General features: G+C 35.3%; 1 protein-coding gene across 1 annotated transcript; it reads left to right on the top strand.

The window, feature by feature from the left end:
- Nucleotides 1-7,567: 7,567 nt before the first annotated feature.
- LOC116170223 (E3 ubiquitin-protein ligase SIAH2-like) lies at nucleotides 7,568-10,278 on the top strand. Its single transcript, XM_031486454.1, has 3 exons — nucleotides 7,568-7,597; nucleotides 9,335-9,343; nucleotides 9,403-10,278. The coding sequence occupies exons 1-3, from the start codon at nucleotides 7,568-7,570 to the stop codon at nucleotides 10,276-10,278; spliced, it is 915 nt and encodes a 304-aa protein (XP_031342314.1).
- Nucleotides 10,279-11,391: the final 1,113 nt, after the last annotated feature.

The raw sequence follows: 11,391 nt of genomic DNA, 5'->3' as shown, positions 1-11,391 counted from the left end.
TAGACAACGCGTGAAACCATGATACGTAAAGAGAAGGTTTGTTACCCCTTTAGTATTAAAAAAACTCATATTCTCAGCCCCGTATTAAAATCTGGCACAGTTCTGTTCTCAATTTAACGGAAGTAAAGTCGAATGTAATTTGCAAAGCGTAAATTTCAAAGGCGCGCACTTACTGAGTTATACCTTATTTGATTTTATATTTTGATAAAATGTGGCACTTTGCAAAATGAATTATCTCCAGCTTATACACCATAAATTATATATTCCCAAGTGATACAGGAAAAGGTTCACAACAAATGCAGCCGCATAATAATTACGACTTAACTTTATTACCGTGTCTCCACTTACGTATATTCATCAAACTCAAACACGTTAGATAATGTCGATGAGAATATGAGCCCGTGCGGTATAGGGTTGGATTTTAATAGTGTAGTAAAATGCACAACGGCCGTGTCGTTTCTATACGGTGGATACTCGTATCCTTTCCTTCACACTTTCGACATAAAATTTTTATCTAATGGAAACTTCAGCTAAACAAAACCAACGAAGCGAATATTTCACAAGAAAACCAACTTTTCATATACTTTAGAACTATTCAAACAATTTGGTATGTCGATAGCGATCGACCCGTTCCCGTCATTTTTTTAGAAATAAAATTTTTTGCGGTCAAGAAATGCAATTATACCGCCCTAAAAACAGATGTAATAGTCCTTTAGTTTCAGAGTGTTGAAGACAGAGTATTATCGGACATCGGCAATATTCCACGCGAGAAATTGTCAAACGGAGACAACATTCGTCCTACCGATGCCGTTTAGTAATATTGCGCACCATCTCATTTTAATGTGGTAACATTTTATTGCGTGCGACCTGTGATCGTCTGATCTGAAAATTCTATCGGAAGGTGTTGAAAACAATATTTCATAAATAATTAACAAGGTTTATTGCGACGATAAACGATTCCAAGCATACATAAACCCAGTTTTATTTATCATACAAAGAAATAAAATGGTTACATTTTAAGAAAAACTCAAAAAGTTTCATTACACGTCTGACTGGAACTTGAGAAGGACCGTTGGATGCGTCTAGACAAGACCTACAATTTTCCGGATGCACACCTCCGAGGTTTCGTTACAAAGATATTCACCTATAACATTGTAACCCTTCTTATGACAGCGTCTCGCCCAAACTTATGTTTTTTTTTCTTTTTTGGCACCTCTTCGGCCTTTTCGAGAAATTGATTATTTTGATTTTTTCTTCGCAATTCCTTTTTCCGTCACTAGAGGTCACGCAAAGTATTTTTTGTATTTAATAATTTTTCCCCACATGCGCAAAGTAGAACCGGTAGAAAATTCATACCTGCGTTAGTTGGTCGTTAACTTGTAAAACTTAATACGCCCCCACTGTTTTTTGTCTACCTTTTGAGAGATTTATTTGGCAGTTGTTACGTTTTCTGTGAAGCCGCTTTCGTTACTATTTGCTTCGCGTGTGTTAAAAGCTGTTATAGGTATGTATTTATCATTCTTCGTTCTTCCCATAGAGGTACCGCTGGACGTGTCGCAACAAGCCTGCAATTTTTCTTTTGTGAATAACCACTTCGGACGGATGGACTGACGGATTTCTAACTTGATCGGTAAAAAAATTCACATGCCTGTTTGTTTCTATCATCAATCAACCCATTGTCAGGAATCGCAATTACATAAGACGCGACTGCATCGTCATATATATTTACGATTCCATTGCGTGCTAATTGTCAATAATTTTACATATTTAAATGTGAAACGTACCAATTCCTGATAGTACGACAATAGCACGGTCTCATTTATGGTAAATATTTTATGTTTTGATCACCAAGCTGTAAATGTTTCGCACTCTTTTTGTTACTTTCCCTTTGATTTGAGCGGTAGCAAAGTTTCTATTGCCTTTTGCGCATTTTCTTGCACAAAATTTGGTAGCGCATTAACAATTATTGCAAACAAATTCATAGACCAGTCTTCGAACTGGATTCCATCGTTCTCCGGGCGTAATCATCATCATAGTGCTGCCCTTGGTGCATAAATAGCTATAAAACGTAATTTATTTCTTTATTTTGTTGCACATGTTAAATTGACATTTTAATAGGTTTGAATGAGTAGGCTCTTTAACCGTAAAGAGTGGTTAAAGTAGTCGCTTTAGCCACAAGGGTAGATAAAGTGTAATAAATGATTGTACATTCTAATGACACCTGTTAAAAATCGGACTCGGAGTACGAAATAAAAGGAAGTTCAGACCAGAAAACAATATTGCTTCCATGGAAACGACGGGAGAACCTAAGCTTGTTACTTTTGACGTCTATATCAGATTCAGAATGTTAAGAAGGTTTTTATATGGCTCTTGTTATAAAATAAATATTTGTATTATACACGATGATAAAGGCGTTGTCGTCTTGTGTAATGAACATCTTTTTATCAATTCATAAAAACAACACCTACTGATTAATATAGCGAAAATAAAAGTGATATTTTATAATATGGAGTTTCATTACACATTACTTTATTACAAAAAAACACATAAGTAATCAAGAATTTTCTTCACCCTTGTCTTTCTTTTCCTCTTAGTCTTCGTTTCTTTCCACGCCCGCTTCGCCATCCTCTCTGTCCTCTTCCTTGGGCAATAATTCGGTGCTATTTTGACAATTCTCTCCATTGCATGTTATACACTACTGTGTTTTCAAAAATTAAAGATGGGATCTTTGCATGCCCTCAAATGAAAACAAGTTAAAAAGTAATCGTAAACGATTTACATAAAGCGCATTTCCACTTGCATTCATTTCCCATTTGTAAGATGCAACTTCTGTTAAAATCGTAAAAATCCGGCCACAAATGTGAAAGATAGCGTTGCACATGGGCAATCCATTGTTGACGTGCTACTTCAATTTCAGTTTATGAGAAGAATTTCATTTCAATGCTTTTCTAAATAAGAAACTTGGAACTGCGCATGCGCAAACCTAAATTTTAAAACTAATTTACTATAACTAACTAATAAACTAAGATTTTCCTTTGTTCCAAGCGCCTAAGTATCAAATTTCGTTTAAATTCTTCCATAAATAAAAAAGTTGGCACTGCGCATGCGCAAAACCAAATTTTGAAATTGGCGTTTGATTTTCCTTTATTTCAAGTGCCTATGTATCAAATTTCGTTTAAATTCTTCCATAAATAAAAAAGTTGGCACTGCGCATGCGCAAAACCAAATTTTGAAATTGGCGTTTGATTTTTCCTTTATTCGAAGTGCTTATGTATCAAATTTCGTTTAAATTCTTCCATAAATAAAAAAGTTGGCACTGCGCATGCGCAAAACCAAATTTTGAAATTGCGTTTGATTTTCCTTTATCCCAAGTGCCTATGTATCAAATTTCGTTTAAATTCTTCCATAAATAAAAAAGTTGGCACTGCGCATGCGCAAAACCAAATTTTGAAATTGGCGGTTGATTTTCCTTTATTCCAAGTGCCTATGTATCAAATTTCATTCAAATACTTTTATAAGTAAAAAGTTTGCAATTCGGTTTATAAATGGTCGAGATGCGAAAAGGGCACTGTGAATTTTGAATCGATTCGATTCCACTTTTGGCATTGCGTATTATATGGCTAAAGCTATGCCCATATTAAATTTCATGCAATTCAGTTCATAACTAACGGAGATGTAAAAGCGATCGAACATTTCTAAACAAAGTTATCGTTCACCCGGACAGATAGATGGACAGACAGACAAAGGAACAGACGGAGAGACCAACCGGCAGGCGACAGATAGCAATGCAAAATTATAAACGATCTCTAGGATCGTTAATAAACGGCATAAGTGTAAAATTATGGAACATGTAAAAAAACGGTTTTTTGTTTTTTTTACAATAATTTTTTTGTAAGCGGTACAGAAAAAATTCCTTCCTTGGTACAAGACTCGACACCATAACGAACCAAATAGCGAAAAAAGTAGAACAATAGCTCTTAAGATAAAAAACTAGTAGCGTCGCAAAATTAGCGGACGGACGGACGGACGGACGGACGGACGGACAAAGTGGCCACAATAGCGCATTTTTTTTTTATTTTTGTGGAAATGCGCTAAAAATATGGAAAACGACCTACAGACGCTCCGATTTGTGGGTGACTGTTTCAACAAACAACTTTTTAGCCGCTAACATCAATTCTTTTTTGAATTTTTGTTCTATCGGCTTTTGCATACCAAAAACGTCCAATTGCTATGAGTCAGTGATTGCGGACTGTGCAAACAAATTAAGGAATATCATGCTCGTTGATTTATCAGTAGGAACTTTTCCTTCTACGATCCAACCAACATACATAAGTCTCGTTTGCCACGAGTCCAGATTTCAGTATGTGTCGCTTCCCGGTGTATAACAATCACCACATCTGTTCCTAACAGTACCTCGATGGTGGGACCCTGGTTATCGGTATCTGATTCTTGTACTTCTTAGCTCTTGCATCCATGGCCTATAAAAACTGGTAAGCATGGTCCAAAACTTCTAAAGTGTGTATGTACAAGGTGTTCTATTAATAAAGGTCACAGGCCATATCTATGGAACCGCTAATGCTTGGGGAAAAATATTGTGTTAACAAAAGAGGTCAAGAGAAATCGCTGGAAATTATTTTCAAGTTTGTAGGTTTGCCGCCAGAGGGTGTAAAATACATGGTTAAGTAGAACAATGAATTTTTTCCTAAAATATACCCAACAAACATGCAAAATGCATGCACCGCAAACTGTATGCATTTTGCATCATTTTGATGCAGCAAATTACTGCTCTAGCTCATAAACTATGAGGGCTGGAGGAAGGAGAACATCTCGGTAAGGAGTTGAATGTAACTTCGGTTTAGGTTAACCGATTTTGACACAATTGGTTTTATTCGAAAAAGCTCCGTGTAATCCAAGGTGTAATCAGATTTTACATGAATAGAGTATTTTTAGTAAATGTGATGAGTGGTATGGGACGCGGTTTGACATCCAGATAAACTGCAGGTTTTCTTGAAAATCTTAAATGGAGCGATATAATCATATGATATCAATAAATAAGACGAAAAAGTGAAAATATCAGTGAAAACCGCATTTTGATATCGTTTCCTAAGCGGAGATATGGCCAAAATACGCACATTCATAAATTTAAATTGCAATATTTATATTCATCCAAGTTGACTTTGAAACAAAAGAAACACAATGCCACGCAAAAAAACTGAGGAACTTCAAATAATGTCACGCATTGACCTAGAAATGTGCCGTGCACCCATCATGTTGAAAATATATGGCTCGCTTGGTTTCCAACGTTTCTTTCTCAGTTTTTTGCGTGGCATTGTGTTTTTTGTTCCAATGCCAACTTCCTAAACATTGTCCGTTATCATGTGTTCCTAAACAAAAAATACATTTAACAACATCAGTATTTATTAAATCTTTGAATTTTGTGCCCGTTGCTACACATGCTCTTTAGTTACCGTCTGGTTTTATTTTTGAATTTTTAAAACGATCAGCTCCAAAACCATCATTAGCTAAATTTACTCTATGCTAATTTTCGACTTCTGCATAGAGAAAATCCATAAGATTTTACAACCTAATGTCCGAAGGAGAATCTCTGTCTTCATCGCCCTGTTCTGAACCGTTGGCGTCGTCTTCAATCATCAAACCGTAGACCCTCATTGTCAAGTTTACGTAGATCATCGTATTTCGACTTTAAACACCTACACGAAATTTCCTTCTCCCCACGCACAATAGGCTCTTTGATACTGAAGTTATTTTCCTATTTTTTCTTAGTAGATCAGATTTACGGCTCGAACGTAGTCCTGTTACGGTCGCCACAAACTGTAAGCTCTCTCTAGGTACGTTACTTCAGTTGGGGTGGTTCGAAATAGTTACTACGACTCGAAATTAATACAAAACATGACGTAAAAAGACGGATTTATTTTTTCTATGACATTTACCAACCCCTTACCATACCCTATTGAAAAAAAAATACAATTTTGTACTCCGCCAAAATTTTGCATCTCATTAATAGTTAGTTTGAAAACAAGACATTTTTTTTGAGAAAACACATTTTTAAAATAAAGTGGAAAGAACCCAATAAACTATCAACTAACAACCTCAGTTTAACAAATGAGGAGTATGCAACATGTTTAATTTTAAACTTAAACAAGTCCCATTCCTCGAGGGCTTTTTTATTTTTTGAAAAGTCAGCACAGTTACCTATTACGATACTCGTTTTATTAGGTTTGAGCTCGGGTTTGAGTCTTAAAAGGGCCAGTGGGGATTATGATATATACATTTGTAAAACTGATACTTCTAGAATAAATAAAGTTACTTCCGAAATCTGCACCAAGCTGTGAAACCCCTCATTCAATATGCAAATTTTCCACTTTTATAGGATACAAGTCGTTAGCTTAGGTTAGCAGATTTTCCGAACGAGATTAGTGAAAATGACACGAGATTTATAATTGATAACGGTTTTTTATCTGTATGCAAAAACGAGTCCCTGCTTTAATCACGTTAAATCTGCAAGGGATGAGCTTAACATAAAGCATGAAAAGGTAAAAGAAAAAAAGTTGCTGCTGTTCCGGGTGCTTTAAACAAATTTCTTCTAAACTTTCAAAAGCTGTTGTATAATTTAATACGTTTTATTGCACAGTACTTCCGACGCAATAACCCACAGCTATATTCGACTTTAACTACGAAGGGTTACGTAAATTAATTGACCTAGAATTGAATTTTACTTATACCGAAAGTTTGAGAAATTCTTTAATTTTCCTACCCAGCTTCGTTCATTAGTTACGTTTAAATTTAATATCGTTAATTACGACAATATTCAGCGTAGCTTTTTATTTCTGTTTGCTTTGGCACTTAAATCATTCAATGATTGTCTTATACTAATTTTGCAAACAAAAGAGCTGAAATCATAGAGGAGTACTGAAACGGAAAATTATTATAGACAATGTTCAATAGACAAGTTAACTTTAATTTTAATTACAAAAAGTCGAAACTTCACAAAAAAACACGAACTTTTGTCGCATCGCTGCTGGAAAATATTCTCAATAGGAGAGCTAATTAGCGATGTTGGTGTAATTAGAACTTTCTCAAGTCCTCCTCATTATTTTCAAATTGTTCTCTTAATGTCAACAATTATTCATACTTGTTGACACGTAATTTCTCACAAATCTAGGTAATTACAAATAATAACGGCACTTCGACTGATTATAAATTTGAAATCTCGCAACATATGCAAATATCATTCAACTATTAATTAGTTTAAAATCAATTTGGTAGGTACATTTGGATGCAAACTAATTTATTTTGCTATTGAAAAGGTTAATATTTGCTCTTCTGATGATTGTATTAAACATTGTGTTTGTTTTCACCTGCAAAAATTGATTATTTTGATCATTTGATTATTTGTAACTTATACAAATTGCAAAAAAACCGTTGAAACCCAACAAAACTAAACATTTAACATGAGTGCTCATTTTAGACGATCAAATTTCTAGATATAATTAAATCTACATGAATTGCTACATGTATAGATATTTGACAAAGTATTTGGTGTCAAATGTCTACATGTAATCCTCCTCAAATCCAAGTAAGTTCTGTTAATTATGCTGTAAATTGTATTGCATGTTATAGATTTAATAATACACGAAAAGTACTGTATTTCTACATGTACAAATGCATGTAGAAATTTGATTGTTTAAAAGTGGCCCCAAGAAAAAGCCTTCAACATGTGCCAAAAAATCTCAAAATTCATCCCTCAACCATCATTTCGTCGATTCCCGCTTTGTCAGCTGGCAATCTTCGCTCCCGTTTCGTAGTTAGTTAACCATTTATGACACCAAACTATAATTTTGTAAATATTATGTTGTATGACACAGAAAAAAACATTTAAACACTACACATCAAAAAGGAAGTTATGCACAGAGGAAAAATAGTATATTAAGATGCAAGTGTATAATCAAGTCTTTAAAGGACGCGCAAGAGTTTAATGGCCGCACGACGCAAAGCGGAGTGCCTTTAACGTTGCAATTGCTTTAAAGACCAATTATACCAGTGTATCTTATAGTATTTTTTATTATACCTGCAGTATAATTTAAAAATAGGAAATACAATGAAATCATATTGACGTTATACTCGAATACATGTCTAATTAAGTGGGCTGGGTGTTCGAAATTTCACGATTGCCATGGAAATGTCACTTGATGTTTGCTTATAAAAATCATCGTCTTTGTGAATAAAACGATTTCCGATGAAAAAGATAATACACCGTCCATTACATCGCTTGTTGTAAAATCTAAACAAACGTTGGTAGGTGTAAAATCCAAATCCAGTAAAGAATATGAAAAGTTGTTGCCATGGATGAATAGGAAGTTACTTACGAATAAAGCCTTAAATGCATCGATAATGCTGGCATAATATAAAGGAAATGTCAAAGGTATTTAAATCTTGTATCTTTTGGTGCATTCATTCAAAACTTCAAACAATGCTGCGATTAAAAAGTGGAACAGATTTGGAAGCATACCCTAAATTACGCGCGTGTGTGAAAGCTTCAACCAAAAGATAGGTACAAGCCAAAGAAATGTTCTGCATTTACAGAAAGCGACCTAAGAAGATTTTTTATTTCGCCCAGATGTCAGTTTCAAAAGTCATACTTGAAGTATCATTACTTAGCAACTTTAAAGCACGTGTGTTTTCGAACGCATTTGAGTGTTTAAAACGGAGATTGTGATTCAGGTATAATAAAAAAGTTAATATAGAACGAAAAATTACTCCAGCCAAAATCAGAAAATATAAAATAAAAAAAGATAAATTCAATAGTGGAAAAAGAAGCTACCTATATCTCAATTAAGGTCACCAAAAACTCAATAAATTTAAAATAGTTTTTACTCAAACAAATCAGATCAAAGATAAGAGAATTGACGTAGTGTAAATTGTTAGTGATCGCAAAAGTCGGTGATCAATTGGGAAGTTTGATTTGATAGGCAAAATGGTATTAAACCTTCTTAGTTTAGAATTCTGTCATCATTTTGACAAGTGACATTTTAAAATATCAGAAAATAAAATCACGTCAAACCCCTTTAGTTTGTACTTACGGTTCCATGTTATTGACGGTACGAGATTAATTCGGAATTAATGGGAGAAAGCGCATTAGACGATGAATTCCGAATTAATGACACCCGAAGCGAGGATATCTATCCTAATAGCCGTTTACGTGCTAATAGCACCAATTAATAGGTTCTCTAATTGGTGAAAATACTTATAAAAGGATAGGCGGAAATCCATAATCCCTCATTACTAGATTTGAGATTAACGGAGGTCCTTCTAGAACTTTGAGGTAAGTTTTTGAATTTGATTTTATCTTGAATTTTGTTTGATAAACTTTTGTTGTTTCAGATGGACGCGCCAAAGGCAATTTGCGATATCTACACCTGCCCGATATGTCGTAACCTCATGGCAGCACCGATTTACATGTGCGTGATGGGTCACAGCTTTTGCGACCGCTGCTACCTGCAAATTAGCAAGTGCCCGACGTGCAGAGATGTAATTGGTTCGTTACGCAACTACGCAATGGAACGTATCCAGAAGAACTTCGTCTTTCCCTGCTCCAATGCGGATGAAGGTTGCACGTTTAAAGGTTCAACGGAAGAAATGAAGCAGCACGAGCCGTACTGCAGCTTCTCCATCACACGATGCCCTTTGAAACCAAACGACGATTGCAGATGGACCGGATACCGGAAAGATATGGCAAACCATGCGACAGGATGTCATCCCTCGAACGCGTTCACAACGTCAATCGCTACGCTACGATGTCCCAGGAGCATCACTGGAAATTGCTGTATGCTGTACTTTAACTCGTATGGAAAACACTTCCTTGGTTTGTGGCACTACGACATCAAATCACAATGCATGAACTGGAGCGTGCTGTACTTGGGGCCACCCACGGAAGCGGAAACGTATCACTTTACCTTGGTGATTGAAGATCAAAGTGATCCTGACGGCTCCTTCATTTACACGGGAAGATGCCACTCGGCTGCGAACTGTGACGTCAACAGGGAAGAAATTCATGTCAACATAGACGCCTTTCATCTCCTGAGCTTAATGCGCAACGAATCCTTTTACTATACAGTATCGATATATGACCACGACGTTCCTAAGGAGACCATTAAAGTGGATCGTCAAAGTGTTCCCAGGAATTATATGCAGAGCCTTCCGGTTTCTCCTAAGTGGAGACCATTCACAGCCTCACGACACAGATTGTCCGAAGAATGATTTTTGCTTTATTTGTTATTTGATGATTTGAGTATTTTATAATTAGAGTTTATTTAATCGTTAATTGGGAGCTTTATATGTATATTTATGTTAGTGTCAAATTGTATATATATTGTAGATTATATAAATAAATAAATGTATCATCTGTTAGTAAATCTTTAAATTATGTTTACAGCTAAACCACAACAATCATGTGTCTTTTCCAAAAGGAAACATAAGTGAGCAACATATTTACTCACTTACTCGCCAGTGAAAGTGCTTCATCGCTTAGAAAATTAAACTCTAGCATTACCTTCACCTTTTACGCCTAGGAAGATAAAAGCTCTCATAATGTAAGTGTAACTGAAACTTTTCAGAATTTAGTGCAAATTATGGACCGCCTCTGTTGGATTTTGACTTCTTGTAAGAAGTATTTTTTTTTCTCCTCCAAGGCGTCGACATCTTGGTCATTGACCTTTTTTTTTTACTTATACCGCCATCGCCAATCATCACTACTCTAGGTATGTATAATATGTTATTTAAATCATATTGAATAAGTTATTTCCTTTCAAGGAAGTTCTGCTGTAGGTCTGGTGATATTTGCAACGCTGTTCTTGTTTGGACAAAATTTGAACACGTGTACATACGATAGAAGTATTAATTAAAGTAGTAGTAGGTTCAAATCATCGAGTAAATTAACGAAATCGTGTTGATTTGTCCCGTTAGAATTGCTTCGTAGTAGTACAACCCTACAGCTCTATTCACCGTGTATGGCATTTGAATTGGGAAATTGGGTGTAGAAATTCCATGTTTCATAGCACATAGTAATACTAAAAATGAATTTATTCTTATACAGTGTGTCCAAGATAAGGATGTCTATCATGAGGATTTCGGGAACCATAGAAGATGGTCAAATTAGGGGTAAGGTGCGCAATGAATCAGCTATTGTCATGCTGTATGAAAACCAGACAATTTGGAAGATGTGCCAGAAAAACCAAAATTTGCGGATTTTGTTTTTATTTCTTTCTGATGATATTTGAGCAGACACAAAAAAATAAAACAAAAACACTTTCTCATTGTCACTTTTTGAGCTCTACAAGACACCGTTGAGAGATTTCCAATACAAAGTTTCGG

This window comes from Photinus pyralis, unplaced genomic scaffold (genome assembly GCF_008802855.1).
Source record: "Photinus pyralis isolate 1611_PpyrPB1 unplaced genomic scaffold, Ppyr1.3 Ppyr1.4_LG5, whole genome shotgun sequence".
NCBI lineage: Eukaryota > Metazoa > Arthropoda > Insecta > Coleoptera > Lampyridae > Photinus > Photinus pyralis.
The sequence above is the reverse complement of the archived record's forward strand: the minus strand, read 5'-3'. Positions and strand labels throughout refer to the sequence as shown.

Coding starts and splice junctions, on each gene's coding strand:
- LOC116170223 (XM_031486454.1), top strand. CDS start 7,568: ATGTCTACATGTAATCCTCCTCAAATCCAA.